Source organism: Miniopterus schreibersii (genome assembly GCF_964146895.1).
Source record: "Miniopterus schreibersii genome assembly, chromosome: 1".
Classification (NCBI taxonomy): Eukaryota; Metazoa; Chordata; class Mammalia; order Chiroptera; family Miniopteridae; genus Miniopterus; species Miniopterus schreibersii.
In genome coordinates this window covers 127,589,452-127,611,044 of record NC_138101.1, presented here as the reverse complement: position 1 = coordinate 127,611,044, position 21,593 = coordinate 127,589,452, and the positions used below count along the sequence as shown (strand labels likewise).

Below are 21,593 nucleotides of genomic sequence, written 5' to 3'. Positions count from 1 at the left end.
AATTTTATTAGGCGTGGAAATGATGTGTGGTCATGTAGGAAAATGTCCTTGGAAAATTCAAACTGAAGCATTTAGGGGTGCTTCATTTAGGGATGCAAACTGTCATGATGCTTATAGCCTGCTTTAAGATGGTTTGGCAGCCCGGCCGGGCGTGGCTCAGCGGTTGAGCGTTGACCTAGGATCCAGGCGATCGGGGTTTGCCCGGTCAGGGCACATGCCCGGGTTGTGGGCTCGATCAATGACTCTCTCATCATTGATGTTTCTATCTCTCTCTCCCTCTCCTTTCCTCTCTCTGAAATCAATGGGGATATATTTAAAAAAAAAAAAAAAAGATGGTTTGGCAAAAGGTCTGTATACACAGAAAGAGAGAAAGAGATATAAAACTAGTGTCATAAAGATAATAAGTAGGTGAAATCTATGTGCTCAATGCACATTTCTTTCAACTTTTCCATGGGTTTGAAAAATTACAAAATTTTTAAAAAAGGAATTATATATGAGCTCTTTACTACAGTTTTACTTGCATAGCTAATTCAAGAATTCCAGGAACACATACTAGCATATGGATGCAATCAATGCCTAGAGCAACAGAAACATAATTTCAATGGTGAATATAGACCCAAGGTCACTTGGGGAGAGTATCTCACACAGGAGATTAAAATTTTTCTGGTTAAGGTTAAACTAATCACAGAATAATCTTCAAATGAGTTGTGCAACCTGTTTGATGACTACCAGTATACGAGTTCAGCAATGTTGATCAACTCAAGCCAGAGCAAAAGTTTTAACAAAGCTGTCATTTAAAAAACACAGCATGACAGTAAAACACATTACAGACCTGAGAGCTTTAGATATTTGAAAGCTTTGTGAAGACTGAGACCTGAAAGTGTGACAGCACTTTGGAAACTATATATACAAAAGTATGATATCATTACTATTTTTGTAAGCTGTTTGAATTTATATGCATGTTTGGGTTACTCGCATAATTTTTAAATGAAGGGAAATATACTTAAATCTTACTGGCTAAGAAATCATCTAATTCAGCTCTAAAATATAGAAGAAGGGGTATAAAAATCCTTTAACTTGAAGCAGACTCATCTATGGTGAATTTTACTGAGATTTTGGGGGAAGAGACGCACTATGATAAATTACTTGTCTAAATCCAATTTCAACTGACTACCGTGAAAAAACTTGCTCTAAATCCAATGGCTCTCAAACTTCAGTATACATTAACACAGGGACTGTGAAAAACATAGATAACAGATGGTTGGGCCCTATTCCCAGATTTCTGGTTTGGCAGATTTGGGATGGGACCCAATGAATAGTCTGCATTTCTGACAAGTTTCCAGGTGAGGTGGATGTTGCTGGTTTGGGGGCCTAAGCGTGAGAACTATGGTTCTAAACCAGTATCGTCACTGGTTGGAATGATAATAATTGCTAGCAATTGTCTCTTGCACCAGGTTTAAGACATTATATATTCACTTTTAAATTTTATTTTTAAAATTCATGTTTACACATACGATTTAAGATTAAAACAATCACTTGAGCTGGACATAATGTTGAGAAAAAGAATTACCTGGAGTCAACTCTTCTCTGCTCTCCTTAGCAAGCATAACAGCATGTTCTGAAACTTCAGCTGCCTCTCTCTGCACAAGCTGACGTAAACAAGCCAGTACTGCTCTTCTCAATAACAAATAGGGACTACAAAGATTCACCTGAAAAATACATTTGGGAACTGAAAGAGCCAAAATTCTTGCTAGCAGTCAGTAAGTCTAACAGATATTCACTGGACCCCCTCCTGATTCTGTTTAGCCCATCATTGGGTTGGATGCAACTTATTAAATACACAGAAATTCAAATATTCTAGTATGTATTTTTTATTATATAACTTAAAAATAACTTAAGGAGTAATACATGTACTCGATTATGCAATATTCATAAACAAATCCAAGCAGAAGCCTCTTGACAGTGTTAGAAGACATAAAATTTATAAGAGCAAAAATAGTTTTGAGATAAAAGAAATATAATTGAGAAAGACTTTATCTGCAGTTTATACATTTGTGCTCATGCAACTATATTATAATTTTTTATGATTCTCTAAGTAGAAATGTATACAAATCTATATAACTAATATCATATACTGGTTAAAATGGAGGCTCTGGGGTCAAACTGTCTCAGTTTGAGTCCTAGGTCCACCACTTACTAGCTGTGTGAACTTGGGCAAGTTACTTAACCTCTCTGTGCCTTAATTTCCTCATTTGTAAAATGCAGATAACACTAAACTCATCTCACAAGGATGTTGCGAAGTTAACACAGAGAAACATGCAAAAGTGCTCAGCACAAGACCTGGCAAATAGTAAATGCTCAATAAATGTTAGTTATTATTAATGCAAATCTCTATCAATGGTATTTTATTCAGATGCCATACAGGGTAAGTAAATGCATTTTCAAATAAAGGCAGAAAGAATTTTACTCAGAAAACATATTCACTAAAAATGCTCTCTAAACATTCTAGATAGCACTATTTACATGTATGTATATTTGCATACCTATGTACATATATGTAGATCCATACCCATGTATATGGATCTACATATATCTTATGTGTATATCTTAAAGATACAGAATATTTCTGCTCAGAATGACAAACTCATACATATTCTTTTTCCTTAGAAGTGCTTAAACAATGTTAATCTCAATAGGTTGTGTAAATGATATGGTAAATAATATGACTGGTGATGTATCTTAAATCAGCAATTGAAAAAAGTCAAAAGGTTTCTGGATACAAATTCTTACTCAGTGATTTCCTAAGTAAAATAAAGTAGATTTTTTTGAAATTTATTTTTTTCTAAATATGAAAATAAAAACCAGTTTGGTATGGTTTAAGACAATGAATACGTGTCTTATAATAGTAATTTTCCAAGTAAAATTTGAGAAATAATGGCATAATTCTTATAGTGATCTTTAGATCTGGCATATATGGGAAAAAAGGACTGTAGTAGATAAGTTTACTGAAAAAAGCAGAGGCTAAATTCTGAGAAAAAGAGTAGGTGGTGGAAGCTGGCTTTTTGATCTATAAGAAGAAACACATGCAAAGAAAGCTAAATCCTAAATTTCATCAGTAGCCAAAAGACAGAAAAAGTTTGTAACTATATCCTCAGGGAAACATATGCACAGGAACTGCTTTATAAATATATTCTATTATATCCTCAAGCCATATCATGAAATCAAAAAGTGGAAAGAGAAATGTCATTCACAAAGTCCCAAGGTAATGTCATTCCAGTCATTAAGAATTCTGTTGTTAGAAGCTCGTACACAGAATAACAGAGAAGTTAAAATGTAAAAACATTAAGTTTACTCATGCCCAACATTACAGCTGTATTTAACAATGACAAAAAAAGCACGCTACAAGACAGTTTTAAAGAGCGGTTAATGAATCTACTAGTTATTTTAACTAGAGTTTTACAAGCATATAATACAAGGCAGGTGCAGCATTATTCAGGCTGGTCAATCTTTTAGAAAAAGCATGCTTAAAAGTACTCTTTGTTTGTTTGGTAGGAAAAGACTGAAGGCTGTCACACAAAGCAAAATGGGATGCTTAATATCTCCATGTCATTCTCCAGCATTTATAATGGGAAGAGGAATAGAGTGGGTTAAGGCAAACAGACCAAACAGGCAAAATATAGAAATTAAATAAAACTGCTATTACAATTCCTTTCTGAAATGAATACATTAAATCAAAATGATGCAAAATTAAGTGCAAGGAGTGAATATACCAGCTGGAGAAGGTTAGGGAGGATTTTTTACACTGGTATCAAATAAACACCATGTAACATGCTACACGTACTGGATTTTGCGTTAATGGTTAGTTTAAACATAGATGCAGAGGAAAATAAAAACATCTACAACCAAAAAAAACACAAAAAACTGACAAAGAAACAGCACTGCAAACCTCAAAAAAGTTAGGAATCAAGGGTCAGGGACCTACCAACACAGAATTATCCAACAAGATTTCCTGCACAAAAACAAATGACAGACCAGTCAAGACAAAACCAAAAGATAAATGCTAGGATGACTTTGACAACAGTCAGCTAAGAATTAAAATACAAATGTTGACAGAGCTGTATTGTTAAAACTGGCTTAGCTTCAGTTTTAAAAATATGCCATAAATACTTCATTTTCCCACTTAAAATATGAGCTGAGCTAAGATCTTAAAAATAGTCAATTCAAGATGCAAATATATAAAATATAGAATAATTAAAAAATGTACATCTGTGTGATTAGGTTTTCCTTTGGGATCTCTATTAAGCTGCAGTAACAAAACCAGATAAGGTAGACATGAGTGTGAGAGGAGTGATCTGGATTGCATTCACATAGCAGGTGTCCAGCAAGGGACAAAGTTAATGGTTTATCTCATCACAAGTTAATTATAGATTTGTTTTTTTACTTTTGGAAGCCAAATTTTAAAACTGAGAGTACTCAGAACTGCTAGTGTAGCTAAGGTTAAGTTCAGAATAGAAGTTAAAAGCATGCACTTAGAATAAAGTCCTTTCCACTAAGATTCTTTCTTAATGATGAAACGTATTCTGAATATTTAGGGAGTTTCAATTAATATGTAATTACTTCATGCTAAATAAATTCTTTGTAGAAAAGAATATCGCATCATAACGTTGTTAAATAGGAAACAAAAGCAATTTCCTTACTACAGGGAATACTCTAAAGTAGAATACTAAATTCAGTCTAATAAGTTTAGAATAAAAAGCTTTAATAACGAAAATATTAAGACACAAAATTAATATACTATAGTGACAGTTTTTGAATATGATTTCTGTGTAAGAAAAAATCATTTTACAGCTTAAATATCATGACTAATATAAATAAGGTTTGTAATTGTTAGTTCCGATGTTCTCAATTGCTCTGAATGTATCCACAAGAAAAACTTGATAATAATCTCTATTCTTTTTTATAATGTAATTTTTCTCATCTAGGAAAATAATAATGAGTTTGATCAGATCTAATTCATCAAGGGTTAGTAGTTAGTCTTGCTCTTTCTTTCTGGATGAACTTTACTTAATAAATGAATTCAGGTAAAGTTAAAGGAATTTTAAAGAAATTTTAAAAGGCTGTTAGTGGGAATGTCTTACTATAATGTAAAAAGACAAAAAATGGCAGCATCATTGTATTTAGATGGAGAGCGAAATTTGTAAAGGAGTGGATATTTTTCAATCATTGGTTTTGGCAATGGTTCTTCAAACATGAAAAGCAATAATCCTAGGGAAAAGTCGTAGAGTAGTAAAGGTAAAATCCTTTCCCAGTAAGTGCTATTTTCTCTAATACATGTTTGGTTCCAGACAGGAACAAAAGTTCCTACCAGAAAAGTCAGTCATATCCTCTTTTTAAGAGTCTTACATGATTATGAATCTCAAAATCAATATGAAGGTAACATAATCTATGTTTAAGGTATATATTGAGAAAATAAAAACAACTGCTACTTAGTAAGTGGTTGGTGCCTGGGACATGTGCCTTTATAGGCAGCATCCTGTGTAATTGTTGTGTTTTACAGACAAGGGAGCTGGGCTGGACGAGGTTACGGGACTTCCCTAAGGCCACCTAACTAGGAGGTGGCAGAGCTAGGAGCTATTCGTAACCACAAAGTCAGTATGAAATAATGAAATGAGGACTGGACCACGAAGTTCAGGAACCTGGATCCTAGACTTATAGCTACCACTGCTTAGTCAAATTATTTGAATTTTTGGTCCTCAATTGATCTTTTTATTGAGAAGACTGGTTTAATGATGTTTGAGGTTCTTTCAAGGTCTGAAACGATGCATATTTTGCCTAAAGTTTGAAAATGAAAGGTCTGTCTACATAAGTAATAATTCTCAGCTGTCGTGTTACTAATAGGAGTGTGCTATGAACACTGCAGGGGCAGAAAAAGTTTTCACTCCAAACGTAACAATTTTTGAAGCAAGTCCAGATAGAAACTGGTGATGCTCAAGATAAATCTTAAAACCTCTGATGATTATGAAGCACCTTCTATATTCATTAGACACATTAGTAGAACCAAGACATGGATGCATATGCTGTTAGAATACTGAGGGAAAATGTTACATGCCCCTCTGGGGTGCAAAGAACTTTGTATGGAATAATTTGGAATGGAGAAAGAAGAGGAGGGAAAACATGTTACCACAAAATTTTCCATGTCCTATTTATAGTACCTGGGACATTTAAGCCACACAATATATGCTTGCTGATTAATAAATAAAATTTCAAACATTAAGCTCAACATTAATGGGAGAATAACAATCAATACAGGAGAGGTTTAAGATGTGATTATATAAAAATTGGCCCCCATTCCCTCATAAAGGACTAGAAGGGAGGGAAAATAGCTATTGTACCTAGTCTAGAGAATAATGAGAATAAATCTAAGTTTCCAATAAAGGAAACTAAAAACTCATTTGCAATTTTATACTCACACAGAGGCAGCTGACCAGGCTAGACAAATTGACATGTCGTGGAGCAAACATATGAAGCTGCTGAAGGCAAGAGATGGCCTGAGCTTGAACAAGGCAGTCTGGGTTATCTTGCATCACTGCACAACCCAACAGACAGGACGTCCTTAAGGCAGAAAGTGAAGTACTGTTACCTAAAATGAAAGCAGAAAGTGTTTAATAATTGGCTTATAAAATCATTATTTTTCCAATTTTAAATTTAAGAATTTGTGAAATAAATTTCTTCTACAAAAGCAAGGATAATCCAGCAGAAAGATTTTTAGATGATTATTAGTTATTCTTAGTCTGAAAGGTTTATGGCAACACAAATCATTACGCAAAGAAAAACGTAAGATTGTTTGTAGATAATACCAAATTTTCATGAAAAGTAGAATTAGAAATTGCTAATAAACTTAGCCCTGCTTATATTAGTTCAAATACAATGTGCATTTGAACAGATCAGAATATCTGAGGTTTTGGATGTAGTCATTTATTTCTTAAAAGAGATTAAGAGTTTTAAACTATTCTACTTCATGTCTGTCATTTTAATTGTTAAGAGGAGCATTTTTAGGACATATCAAATCTTTTAAAATATGTACTCCTTGCCTTTCCAAGGTAAGAGAATCAGACTGAATGGCATTTATATAACAAAATATAATACTGAGCACCTACTATGTGCCAATCACAAAGGCTTTTCAACTTTTCTCTCATTTCATAAAGGAGAAAACCAAAGCCCAGAGATGTAAGAATTTCCCCAAAGTCACCCAATTAAGCAGTGACAGAGTTTAAACTAAGTATCATAGTTTCTATGTTATTTTCCCATCATGTCATCATCCAGGATTCAAAGTTTTCCTGAGTCCTCTCACCATTCTGCCGATATATCTGAATAGAGCATTCTGTTAAACTTCACTTCAATGACAAGTATTTGAGTCAGTCATAGGAACTGAATTCATTTTTATATGTGTATTTTTCATGTAAAACATCACAAAAACAGCTATGCATACCTTGCAGCTCTGGACCTAATGTAGTAATAAGGGCATTCAAACAACGACCAAGACTTTGGTGAACTTCAGCATGAGTAGGAGGCACATTTAACAGCAACATTATAATAAGAGAAAGGGTAGGTTCCACATGCATATAATAGAGTGGGCCAGCAGAATCAATGATCAGTGATAGAGAGTGTAGTGCCCAGGTCTGTGAAGGCAGAAAAAAAAAATTAAAACGTTACAGCAGCACTAAGAAACATCAAACAATGAATTATTCTTTTGTTGAAGCAAGTGATAAAGCAATTGCAAAGTAAAGTATTTGTATGCTACTTCTAAGTTGGAAAAAGAAATGAAGACCTTTAAAAGTTTAAGAAACTTTTTCTTCTTAAATATCCAGTGAAAAACAACGGAGAGACAATTATCTAATTTAGAATGGTATATTTAGACATATCTCAGCACTAAGAATTCCAAGATAATGTTTGGTTCTTTAGCTAACAGCTTGGACTAAATCTAGTTTATTGAAAATTGTTTATTGTTTAACCTATATTCTCTACGAAAATTCAAGTTTTTAAAAGATTCAACAAAATCTACAACTACATGCAGTAAAATGAACAAATCTCTCAAACACAATGTTGAAGAAAGCCAGACATGAAAGAGTACATACCATATGATTCCACTGATATAAAATACATAAAAGCAGGCAAAACTAACATGTGCTGTTGCAAATTAGGATACTGGTTATCCTTGGTGGGACAGGTAGTAACTAGAAAAGAACATGAGGACAGTGTTTGGGGTACTGATAATGTTCTGTTTATTAACCTAGGTCTTGGATACATTGTATTCATTTTGAGACTTTACTCACAGAGATGAACACTATGACAGGTGGACTTTTATAAATATATTTATAAAATAAATATATTTGCAAATATATAAAAATATATATTTCATATATAAATATATTAAAAATATATTTACATATTAAACAAAATGCCCTCAAGCCAAATCTAGTCTGCCACCTGTTTTTAATAAAGTTTTATTGAAACACAATTATGCTCATTTGTTTATGGCTGCTTTCCTGCTACAATAGAATTGAGCAGTGGCAGAAACTATATGTAATGCCTAAATAACTTACTATCTGACCCTTTACAGAATAAATTTTCCAACTCTGGTTTAAATGAAAGAAGACTGGTCATATACTGATAGCCACTGAAGTTGGATAATGGGTATAACAGGTTCCTTACAGAACACTCTCAACTTTTACATATGTTTGAATTTTCCAAAACAAGAAGTATATAAAAAGTTCTTCCTTCAGGAAATCAACTTAGAAAGGTTTACTCCTTTTGTCAATGGATGCATAAGAAAGCTTATAGTACTTTAAATGCTACAAAAATGAACAGTTAACTGAGAGAGAGCAGCAATCAAGAGTCAGATTTGATGACAATAGAAGCCAAAGAAAGAAGCATTTAAATTAATCAACAGAAAGTATTCAATATAAAAGTATGTACATTCAGAACAGGCTTCTTGAATAAGAAGAGAAATATAACAAATAGAAGGAAAAAGTACTGTACTAAAGGAAGGGTGAAAGAATAGAACACCTTATTAGTCAACTCAATCCAGTACTAGATGACTTGGTAATTCAAAGAATGAAAGCTTTTTGTGGATGAGGGATACTGAAGTTTGACAAGAAGGTGGTTCAACTGGATCGTAAAATAGTAAAAATTTTAGGATCCCATAGAAATAGGGAAAAGATCAACCGGAAAAACAGAAGTGCGGATATGAGAATGACACGTGTGGGGAAAAAGTAGAAGATCATCTATAGGAGAATACGAATACTTTGGGGTAATAAGAGAAAAGGTTCCTGGGTGAGCTGATGAAACTTGAATACGAAGTTGATTTAGAAGCAATAAACAGGTTTTCAGCTTTTCAGTACAGAATGGCAAGATGAAAGAGTTTCAGGAAAACAAATTTGGCTCCATATCTAGGGAGAGTTGAAAAGAACCTGAGTACAGTGACCAGGTAGGAGGTTACTACAGTAAATAAAGACACACCCAAGCCCTGGCTGGGTTGCTCACTTGGCTGGAGCGTTGTCCCGATGTGTCAAGGTTCTGGGTTCGATCCCCAGTCAGGGTGCATATAGGAGGCAGCCAGTGAATGTATCAATAGGTGGAGCAACAAATCAATGTTTCTCTCCTCCCCCCACCCCAAATCAATAAATTAAATTTAAAAAAAAGACAGGAAACAAAGATAAGAGGAGCAAAAGAGCAGGAAGAACACCCAATCATTCAAGATTTGACTAAATATCAGGAAAATAATGATTTTGACAGAAATGGGTAAGCTATGTTCAACAATATGGTAAAGTGGTTAAGAACATGGATATGGAGTCTGTGACTTGTGTTCTTAACCTGAGTTACTTAGTTTCTGTTACCCTCAGATTCCTTTCTGTATAATGGGAATATACACCCTAGATTACTGTGAGGATAATATATATTAATGTGTAGAAAAATGTAATACAATGCCTGGTACCTCTCCAAAACAGTAGATGTTATCATTAAGATGGCAGGCAGATTCATTCTCAGAAAGATATATTAAACTTTAGACGCTGATCATGAAGTAAAAATAGTGAGATTTAAATTTTAAAATTTCATCATGGTTAAAAATGGCTTTGATATTTACTCTGAGAGGGGAATTAGTTACAAATAACTAATGGTCAATAAGAACATAATTTGCAAATCATGAATTTCAAGGAGGATATCACATGGGGGGTGCTTACCTGCACATCAGGAGAAGTGCTGTCCTGAGACAAAGTATAAAGGATTCCCACACAAGAATTCAAATGTTGAGAACTTATTCCTCCTAAATACCTATGGAGGGATGCCAAAGCCAATGAATGCCCTGTTCTGGTAACCACGTCCCTTGCTGATTTCAGTCTGTAATTATGGAAATAAAAATAACTGATAAAAAAATTATGAAATAACCAGATAGGTATCTTGCAAAGAAAAACATTTTAAATAAAAATGTCTTTATATTATTAATGATTATTTAAGTAAAAACAATTGCAATGTCTTTCAGAGATATATATACACTAAATTTATACAAAGGGCATTTATTAAATTACATTTTAAAAATTCACATTGCTGAGATACTTTAATTCCATATAGAGAGTTCAACTCAAGAACTTTGATTTTAAACTTAACTACAGTGGAGAAAATACATATTAGGAATTTTTCTTATGTATTGTGTGCTAATTTAAGTGCTTTACATTTAGTCCTTTGATCATCCCAATAAGCCTGAGATTCATACTATTATCAATTCCTTTTTACACACGAGGAAACCAAATATAATACCCAAAGTAACTCTTACAAAGGAACCAACTAAAATGGAAGAGTTGGGATTTGAACCAAATTAGCAATCTGACTCCAGACCCTTAACCAAATCAGACACACATATTCAGTAGTCTAGAAGGTCAGAGTGCTGCCTGCATTTCTACCACCACCACTAATATAACTTTATCTATTTATATTACTAATCAAATCATAAACTTTTACTTGTGGTTATTTTATTTTTTCATTATTTTCTTACCTATTATCTCATTTACCTTAACATTCTTAAAGTAGGCAGGGCAGTACTAACAATCTTCTCTACCCAGTTTTGACACATAATCTAGGAGTATTAAATGAGAAATTCACTTACTTGTCAAAACTAACTTGAGCTAATGAAGCAGTAAAAGGCCCATCACCAACCACTTGGGCTAACCTAGCCCACGCCTCTGCAGCTGCACATCTCAAGAGGGGGCTGGGACTTTCTAAGGCTCCCATCACTAATGCTAGGGCAGGTCGTCTCATTTCTTCTGGACCCAAACTTCCCTTGGAGTCAGCCACATACTGAAATATGTAAAGGACAATCCAAACTTACAATTGTAGTGAATTTTACCTTATTTGGAATATATATTCTGGTTAGTCAAATATGTTCATACTTGGATTACTACTTAAAAAAAAATCAGAACACAAAAACTCTACTGAACGTACAAACATAATTTGATTTTTGTGACAAAGTACTTTAGAACTCAATTACCAATTATCACTGTAGTGTATATGTGCTCAGAAGACTATTAATAAGGACTTTCTGTAAAATACATAACTAATGAAGCCTACACTATTTTATTTAGAAACAATAAGTTATAAATGTTAACAACGAGCCAGATTTGGTCTATAGGCCATAGTCTGCCAATCCCTGGTCTAGGATATTAGGCTTAGTAGGTTAAGGCATGGCTCTAATACAAGATTATCTGACTAACAAGTTTGATATGGAGAAAAAGTAAAAAGGAAATTATAAATCATTAAACATTTTCATCAGATTAAGAAAAATTGGGGGTAAAAACAGCAAGAGCCCCTCCTCTAGCCTAGTTGACCATACATTGAAAAAAAAAAATGAAGCAAAAGTGAATTTTTAAAACACAGAATTACCTTCAAGAAACTAGAAACTGAGGAAACAACATGTAACTGAACTACTTGTTGACGAGCTCCTTTTGTGTGCTTTACACTGTTCAAAAGCTGTTCCAATATAAGAAGCCTAAAATCAGAAACAAAATATTTAAAAGTAAATAGAAAAGATAGTATATTTGTTAATCAAGATAAAGTAAGCCAATGGGCAGTACTAAGTATCTACTGCTAATTTGTTTTGTTGCATTATTTTGTTAGTACTACTAAAATGCTGAACACAGGAAGCATTTTTGGAAAAAAAAGTATAACCAATGCAAAAATATTTTAATTATGTGTCATTCTGACAGTGGGGGAGAAGTATTATTTTTTTAAAAACAACAACAAATGTATGTATCACTTAATAAAGATTTACCTGGGCAAATCCAGCTATTTCAGCAATTATTTTCTAAAAGGATATCTCAGAAGTTATTGCATAAATTTTTTGTTCTTAATAACAGAACTTAATTGGATTCAAATACATTGCTTCATTTTAAAGACAGCACCAACTTATGTCATCTATATTTAATGAGAAGTATTAAAAATAGATGAATCCCCAACTATACTTTAAAAATGTACTTGGGATCATACGCTATACAACACAATATTAACTCGTGCTTTTCCCATTTTCTCCTGACTGTATCCAGGACTGACAGACCCTCCAATTTTTTTCTCCGTCTTTTAATCCCAAATCCTAAAGGAGATCTCCAGTTGACATTCAACATTATATTAGTTTCAGAGGTATACAGCATAGAGGTTAGACATTATATAACTTATGAAGTGGTAAGTCTAGTACCCACCTGGTACCATACATAGTTATTGACTGTATTCTCTATGCTATACCATAGTTTACATCCTCATGACTATTCTGTAACTGCCAATTTGTACTTTAAAAACACACACACCTTTATTGATTTCAGAGAGAGGAAGGGAGAGGGAGAGAGATAGAAACATCAATGATAAGAGAGTCATTGATCGGCTGCCTCCTGCACACCCTCAACTGGGGATCGAGCCCGCAACCCGGGCATGTGCCCTGACCGGGAATCGAACCCCAATCGCCTGGATCCTAGGTCGATGTGCAACTGCTGAGCCACGCCCGTCCGGGCTCAACTTTTTTATTAAACAAAACCTCCCCTCCTTTGAATATTCATTCTGCATATATATAATTTTAACAAATACAGGTGGTATAAAAAAACATAGCACATTTTAAAGTCCAATAAAATTTAAACAAAATAAAAACTCTTTTTTTGAAGCTACAATTGGACAATAAATCTGAAAAGAAAAACTTCTCTAGGGGAGTAATAAAGTCACTTTTTTTGGAGGTGAAATTTTTTTTAACCGTCACCTGAGGATATGCTTTTTACTGACTATTTTAGAGAGAGGAAGGGGGAGAGAGAGAGAGACATAATGTGAGAGAGACACTGATTGGCTGCCTCCCATATACACCCCCACCGGGGATCAAACCCACAACCTAGGAATGTGCCAACTGGGAATCAAACCTGCAACCTCTTCGGTGCATGGGATGACACCCCAACCAACTGAGCCACTTGACCAGGGTGTGAGTTAAACTTTTTATTTATATTTTACTTTTTTGTATTTTCTAAATCTTCCATGAGTATGTATTACTTTTATAATTAAACAAAATAAATGTTATTATAAATCAATATTCGTGACTTCCCATATAAGACAAAGTTAAAATATTAGTTATTATAGTTTCTGAAGGGACAAGGATAAGTGATGATAAAATCATTTTTTTAAAAAGAAAGCTTGTAAGAAGTATATTCTTTTCTTTTTCACTTTTTACCTTAGATTTAACAAAAAGAGTGGAGCCATTTAAGAACATGCTTAATATAAATCACTTACCCACAAGGTAAATGTTTTATCCAATGTAGTTAGCTGTATTAGTTCAAATGAATTATTTTAAATTAACTGTATGCTGTATAAAATAGTACAGATACAGACTAGTTCAAATCTCATCTTCTCCATCAATTCATCTTTGAATATCTCAGACCACTATGATTTTCCTCTCATCTTTTAGTGCCATAGCATTCATTTATAATTCAGTCATATGTTGTCTTAAATATCTTATAACCAAAACTTTATAGATACAGTATACACAGGGAGCTATACGCTACAAATAAATTTGAGGAAAACAACACCTTTTGACATTAAAGCTCTGAAAAGACATCTCAAAGTTTGTGTGTCTGTGTGTGTATACCTTAATGCTACCATTTTAAATAAAATGACATGAAGCTATTAAAAATTACATAAATTTTATTCACTTTTCTATCCACTGAAAGACCTGTTTCAGAAATGTGTTGCCAACAAGACTCAAATATATTTGTGCATCTTCATCAAGAGACAAAGGTAAATTCCCTACATAAGTGGAAGACATAACTAGATAAAATGATAAAAAAAGCTATGATCTAGTCAAACCCATTATTGTTGGTCCAGTATCATAGAGAGATAGAGATGGGGGGGGGGGGAGATGATTGAATGACAATAGTTAATAATTTGTAAATTGTGGACCAGTGTAGCCTATAGGAAAGATTCACTTCCCTTTAGTATCTCAGATAAAAACTGAATTTTCTGGATAGTGGACATGAGTAGTGCTTTTTAATCTCCAAGAATGGTACAATCCTTGGAAAATGTCCAGAGACTCCAGTCCCTGCTAGAAGACAGTGAAGTTCAGTGGCCAACAGTACTCAACAGAAGACCAGAAAAGGAAAGAAATAGCCAATGTTGGGCAGTCACTAGCCAGACAGCTTACTGGACTTGTGGTTAGGTACAAATGCACATGAGACACCCCTAGGGGATTCTTAGGTGAACAGAAGTAGACATTTTTTGTAATGAGTTTGGGGTAAGAGGCAGATAAAAAAAGACAGTCAAATCTGAGTTATTCTTTGGAGCTTCAGATCCATAAACGAAGCCTAGAGCTTCGTATGGCACCACATCTTAGTTTTCTAAATTTTCAGAAAATAATTATTTTTTGATCTCCTCTTTGCCCGTAGATATATTTACTTCTTTCAAATACTGAATGTGTTTTCTTGCCTTCTTAATTACATTTACTAAAGAGCTGTTACAAAGGACCACTTATTGCATTATTTATTAAACTCATAGCTTCCTACTTTCATATAATATATATGTGACTCTGAAATATACCTTTATTTACTGTAAAGTGTATTTATTTATTATTTCTATTTACGTCCTTCTATTTTCATGAGAGGTTTTTGTACTTTCTTTTTGTCCAATCCAATATCTCTTCCAGCTGCAGCTGAGGGTTGAAACCTGGCTCTCACTTCTGGAATCATAGATTTTCTGGCACATGGCTTCATTTTCATTGGTTTGCATCATCTTTTGATCTGGAATTTCCACAATGATCTCCCCACCATTTTAATGACGACTTACCCTTGTCCGAAGGACAGGAGAATATCTCTTTTTTCATTTGGTAAGTGATCCAAATGAGACTTAAAAATTCTTCAATGGACTTGTTCTAGCACTAGTTTGTGAGAAAAACCTATTACCTCTCAGGTCACAAATTTGCAAGTCAAAAAACCTACAGCTTCTGTGGCTGTTTTGCAGTCACATGAAGCAATGAAACCAAAAAGAAATAGGAAGAGAGAGAAAAGCTTCAAGTACATGCTTTCTGTCCTCATGGTCCCCAATAGCCCTGATTTCTTTATTTCTTGTCACATCTATTAACTTCTTCAAAATTCACTGAATAAAAAATCCTCATTTAAAAAAGAAAAAAAAGAATGGTATTATCCTTAGTTATCAATTAAGCAGCTATGCCTGGCCAGGCATGGCTCAGCAGTTGAGCACTGACCTAGGATCCAGGAGATCACGGTTTGATTCCTGGTCAGGGCACAAGCCCGGGTTGCAGACTCGATCCCCAGTTGGGGGAGTGCAGGAGGCAGGCGATCAATGACTCTCATCATTGATGTTTCTGTCTTTCTCCCTCTCCCTTCCTCTCTCTGAAGTCAATAAAGATATATTTAAAAAATAAACAATGAATTTTGGTTTTGAAAACTCAACGTTTGATAATGATTTCTCATTGAGTATCACAGCTTTTTTTTCCCCCTAATATATCTTTATTGATTTCAGAGAGAGGAAACGAGAGGGAGAGAGAGAGATAGAAACATCAATGATGAGAGTCATTGATTGGCTGCCTCCTGCACGCCCCATAATGGGGATCCATCCCGCAACCCGGGCTTGTGCCCTGACCAGGAATCAAACTATGATCAACTATGATCTCCTGCTAGGTCGACGCTCAACTGCTGAGCCACGCCTGGCCGGACAAAACCAAGATTCATTTTGAGTGAACTGAAATTCCTCAAACTGAAGACTAATGCCTGGACTGATATTGGCTCCAATAAGCCTCCACAGTAAGAAAGCCTATGAGACCTAATTTAAGCAGAAAACCAGCGCTTTTCCTTGTGCCAAGAGCTCATAAATCAATGTTGTTTTTTTAAAACTTTTACCAGCATTTATTTTATGCTGAATTTACTCTCAGGCCCTAAGTTTGTGTTCAGTTTCTTCTGGGATATCTTTTTCTTCTGTCAGCCTCCTCTTCTGGTTTAGGAACAATCAGGATCAGCTCAGTGTGGCAGGGAGAGCTCCTGTGTGGGTTAATCCACCCATGAGCTCTGTAAGTTCTACACTAAATCTTGGGAGCTTTGTTCACCTGGATGTGCTCAATGACCAGAGAATCTACATCTAAACTCTTACATTCAGTATTACTCCATGTATTTTTAAGCATGTACAGCGAAAACTCAGCACTCTTTTCGGGCCACTGACCCTCTTTTTGGCCTGGGCACACCTACCAACTCCACCATTGCAATGATGGAATAGCACACATTGCTTCTCTAAAGTGACATCCTTTAGACACCTGGTGGTTTTTCAGACATGCATACCCTTGATGGCCTGGGCAGTTTCACAAGTGTTCTCAAAGTGAACACGAAGATCTGAACCTCTTGGTTTGCTGATTTGGTGGGGTTTTCTGGGTTAAGTGAATAGTAAATTTTCAGAGGTCACCTCAGGCCACTTTCAGGAAGAGAAATCAATGTTCTTGTGCCACTGAGTTTTCAGTTTTATTTTCAGGTAGATAATAAACTAACTGTGGGTTAAGTATTGTATCCACAATAGTGTCTATCAACTGTTAGTTTAATTAAATCACTTAATTTAATTGTTACCTTACTTGCTTATTAAATATTAACCAGGTAAATAAGTAAACAAGAGATAGCATCTTACCTTCATCTGTTATCTGTAAGAAGCTTTATATATTAATGAGAACTGATGACATTCTTCTTAGCCACCAGTTGTATATTATGCAGTCACTGAACCAATTTCCAGTCTGAAAATATTACATTTCAGGATAAGTAAACTATTTATTTCAGGGTAAGTGAACTACTGAAGATGGTTTACCTTTGAGCTTCTCCCACATGAGCACATATAACTCCAAAGAGCTTGACTGCAGAGCTAATCACTGATAGTGCTGGAGGTAGGGGCTTAGGCACAGAATCTCCCTCTATGTCTTTCTCACAAATAGAATAGGGGTCATACTCGAGACTTCCACAAGCAATACCATTATTAAGCAGGAGCTAAAAAAAAAAAAATTATATATAAGGTTTTAAAACAACTGTTCATACATGGGATAAAGCCAAAAGTTATTGAAAAATGACCATACCTGTTCCTCAATAAATCTATGGTCAGTCTCTTGTAGCAAAGGACTTAATAACAAAAGATCATCCTGATGACAGAGAGGTGGAAGTAAAAACGTGGATGCTGCCACTTGCGTATCAGGGCCAGTCAAGTCAGCAGCCAGCTCTTTGAGGATAGCACAGAGGTGTCCTGTTGAGTCACAGAAAAAAGAACAATTAGCAATTTAGTAATAGCAGTTAACTGGTTAGAGTATGGGGTTAATAAAAGCCCAGGTTGAGCTTTAATCTACACATTGGCTAATTTTAACCTATCACAGCCAAAGATTATATATCTCATCCTGGAAAAATGCCCTACAAACGAATTGCTCAACTATGTGCTGCTGGTTGCCAGGCTGACTGGACAATGAAAAGACATCTCAATATATGTGTGTGTAAACCTTATGATACTGAGTAAATACGACCATCACTTTAAATAAAATGAAATAAAGTACAAAAACAGAATGAAAAAAGATAAATATATACAAAAGCAGATAAATGATATTTGTTAAAAAAAAAAAGATAGCCTCAAAAAATTTTATGAGCATTAGATATGTTTTTATCGTGGAAAATTTCAGATACAAAACCAGATAAAATAGTATTACGACACCGCAACTCCCCACTGCCTAGCATATGACTGTCATTCATCTTGACCCGGTGGATGGATCAGTCTTGTTTCACCTATACCACCCCCCCACTTTACTATCTCACCATTCCCCACATTACTTTGAAGCAAACCCTAGAAAGAATATAATTTCATCTATAAATATTTCATTGTATATCACTAAAGTTAAGGACATTTTAAACAATTCATTATCATAATATCATGTTTTAAAAACCACTGAACACCCAATTTAGCGTTTAAATTTTCGATGGTCTCGAATGCCTTTGTTTTTATGTTTGAATCAAGTTCTAAGTCAAGTCTACATGTAGTAGCCAGTTGATATATGTTAAGTTTCTCTCAATGTAAAGTTATTCCCTCTACTTTCCCCTCTTGTAATTTATTTGAAGAAATGAGATGATCTGTTCTGTAGAAGTTTCTACAGCCTGGATTTTTATGATTATATACTCCACTCTCAGTGCAGTTTAATTTATTCCTCTACCATCTGTGTTTTTTTGTAATTTGGAACTTGGATTAGAGAGGATTCTTTTTTTAGTCTGTTTTGGGGGCCAAGCTAGTCCACAGGTGGCATTGTGATGATAAGACATGAGACAAGGTATGGCTGTCTCTCTTATATAAATATTTTTGAAAAATTGGTTCATTTATCACATTGACCTAAATTACCATATCAAAGATATTTATCCCAATTTCTAGTAGATTATCAATAGGAAACTTTATCCACCCAGAGCATAAATGGCTTTGCCAGTGGCATTTTAAGTACTTCAGGAATGAGTAAAAACCATCTTAGAGAAACATTCACTTTTGTAAGTATTTGAGCAACAACGTCAGGGCAAAATAAAGACTGGGGTGATGTCTATTTAGAAGTGGCAGGATGAGTTAGGAAGGGTTCACCTACCATCATTTTCTGTATCATTAGTAGCAATAAAAGTAGTAACAACAAATATTTATTGAAGAGGTAATGTGTCAGTAAATGTCCTAAAAGCTGTATATATAGTTTTCATAAGCACCTCATGAGAACCAGTTAGTACTGTTATTTTATAGGTGAGGAAATAGGAACAGAGATTATAATTGCCCAAGATCCCAGCAACTACATGGCAGTTAGACTGAAACACAGGCAGTCCAAGCTCCAGAGCTTGAGCCTTTAACTGCCAGGCTCAATCATTCATTCATTCAAACTTGTTTAAGACACCGTGTTTAGCCTGGCTGGTGTGGCTCAGTGGCTGAGTGTCGACCTATGAACCAGGAGGTCAGGGTTCTATTCCTGGTCAGGGCACAAGCTCAGGTTACAGGCTCAGACCCCAGAGGGGGCGTACAAGAGGCAGCCGATCAATGACTCTCTCATCATTGATGTTTCTAGCTCTCTCTCCCTCCTCTCCCTTCCTCTCTCTGAAATCAATAGAAAAAAAAAAAAAAGACAGTGTTTAATAAAAATAAAAATTTTATTATATTTAATCTTCCCTTCAAGAAAATATTAAATACAGGACACAAATACACACATATAACTATAAAATAAAGGTAGGAAGTACTATGTTTCATAAAAGATGAAAACAAAAAGTACTTCTAAGTTTAGAGAAAGAAGAGTGATATACAGGAATTGGGACAGGTGGGCAGGGATCACTGAAGGCTTAATGAAGCAAATGAGAGTTGCTCAAAGGAATGTGTCTGTAAGTTTAACTGCCAACATATGATATTCAGAAAAATAATTTTGTTGGTAGTACAATAAGCAAGATATGTTTGGAACTACGGCTAAGTGTAAAAAAAGTGGCAAATCTTTATTTCTCATTTAAAGTGACTGCTCCTCAACTGTCCCTGAACAAAATAAAGGTAATTGTAATTTACAATGCAAATACTTTTGTTGTAGAAAAACACCACTGGCTTTCTGAGGCATATGAGAAAAAAATTTCAGCGCAGAGAATATTAAAACATTTGAAAGCAGATCCATGAAAAAACTGAGATAGGAAATAAAAACTAAGAACCCACTTTTTACTCCATAAACTTCAGAAAAGTCACTATTATCACAAGAGTCTGCATCTGCTGGACATCCATAAAGAAAAGTTATTTAAACTCTTAAGTATGTCTCATGTAACAAAAGCAATTTCTTACTATATCTTCTAAGCTTACTTTGTGACACCCCATTGTCCCAACTGATATCAGAACTTTTTTAAAAAACAGAACTTTGAACTTGTTTTGTTATTTACCCGTATTTTCATTAGATACATAACTTTAAAGACAACTATTTCCTTTTGTGTTAAAGATTTAGAAATTACTATAGGTTATTATTTTAGTATGAGCTATGTTATTATTTTTTTTAATGTATCTTTATTGATTTCAGAGAGAGGAAGGGAGAAGGAGAGAGAGAGAAACATCAATGATGACAGTCACTGATCGGCTGCCTCCTGCACGCCCCCTACTGGGGATTGAGCCTGCAAGCCGGGCACATGCCCTGACCGAGAATCGAACTGCGATCTCCTGCATCATAGGTCGATGCTCAACCACTAAGCCATGTTGGTCGAGTGTTATATTATTTAAAATGTCAACTGATATACTGACAGTGAAGTTCTGACTATTATGCAACATATACAGGGTGGGGCAAAAGTCGGTTTACACTTGTTCATATGGAAAATAATACAATAATTAATTAATAACAATATAAGAATAAACTGTTTTGCATACTTACAACTGTAAGCCTACTTTTGCCCCACCCTGTACATTACATAAATCTGTGAAATAGAATAATTTAAAAGAAATCAAATTCCTTAAGGAAAAATCCTTAATTTTATTTCCTTAGTTGTAATGACGGGAAAAAGACAAACATGAAATGGCAAATTATTATTTTTGGTTGAAGCAAAAATATTAATGCATCCATATTTTTGTTTTTCTACAAACTATATTTAATTCATGTTAGAAAAAGCTAAGCTTGAAAAAGACAAAGAAGGTAAACGTAGATTTTCTTTTTTCAAGAAATAAATTCCCGACTCTGTCTCCCAGTGAACACTCTGGAATTGATTTAAAATCTATACAGTTGTTACCCTGGCCAGTGCTGCTCAGTTGGCTGGAGTATCGTCCAAGGGTTGTGGGTTCAATACTCAGTAAGGGTACCTGTGAGGCAACCAATCATGTTTTTTTTCTCTCTCTCCCTCTCTAAAATCAATAAAAAACATATCCTCAGGTGAGGATTAAAGAAAAAAATCTATATAGTTGTATGCTCATGATTTCTTCAGGACACCTGATTGCATTCCCAAATTTCAATTATGAGATGATGGTACAAGGCTTTGTTTTTCTCCTTGATTTGAGTCCTACAAGAGTAGACTTACCACTTATCAGAAGAT

At 34.6% G+C, this 21,593-nt stretch overlaps 1 protein-coding gene and 1 pseudogene across 8 annotated transcripts in view; both read right to left on the bottom strand.

Moving 5' to 3' along the window:
* The window catches only part of HEATR5A (HEAT repeat containing 5A), a 99,091-nt gene that overhangs the window by 29,240 nt on the left and 48,258 nt on the right, over positions 1-21,593 (bottom strand). For 4 of the 7 annotated variants that reach the window (XM_081145986.1, XM_081145988.1, XM_081145987.1 and 1 more), the window contains 9 exons: positions 17,633-17,796; positions 17,371-17,546; positions 11,935-12,040; positions 11,162-11,352; positions 10,242-10,398; positions 7,490-7,679; positions 6,471-6,640; positions 3,983-4,009; positions 1,571-1,709 (listed from right to left, as the gene is read on the bottom strand). In XM_081145986.1, coding sequence (XP_081002112.1) covers positions 1,571-1,709; positions 3,983-4,009; positions 6,471-6,640; positions 7,490-7,679; positions 10,242-10,398; positions 11,162-11,352; positions 11,935-12,040; positions 17,371-17,546; positions 17,633-17,796 — 1,320 coding nt within the window. The remainder of the gene's footprint in view (positions 1-1,570; positions 1,710-3,982; positions 4,010-6,470; positions 6,641-7,489; positions 7,680-10,241; positions 10,399-11,161; positions 11,353-11,934; positions 12,041-17,370; positions 17,547-17,632; positions 17,797-21,593) is intronic. The other 3 variants (XM_081145989.1, XM_081145991.1, XM_081145990.1) reach the window with 1 other exon arrangement.
* Positions 16,434-16,955, bottom strand: LOC308564172 (large ribosomal subunit protein uL22 pseudogene; annotated as a pseudogene). Its single transcript has one exon. The product of its transcript is annotated as a large ribosomal subunit protein uL22 pseudogene (transcript).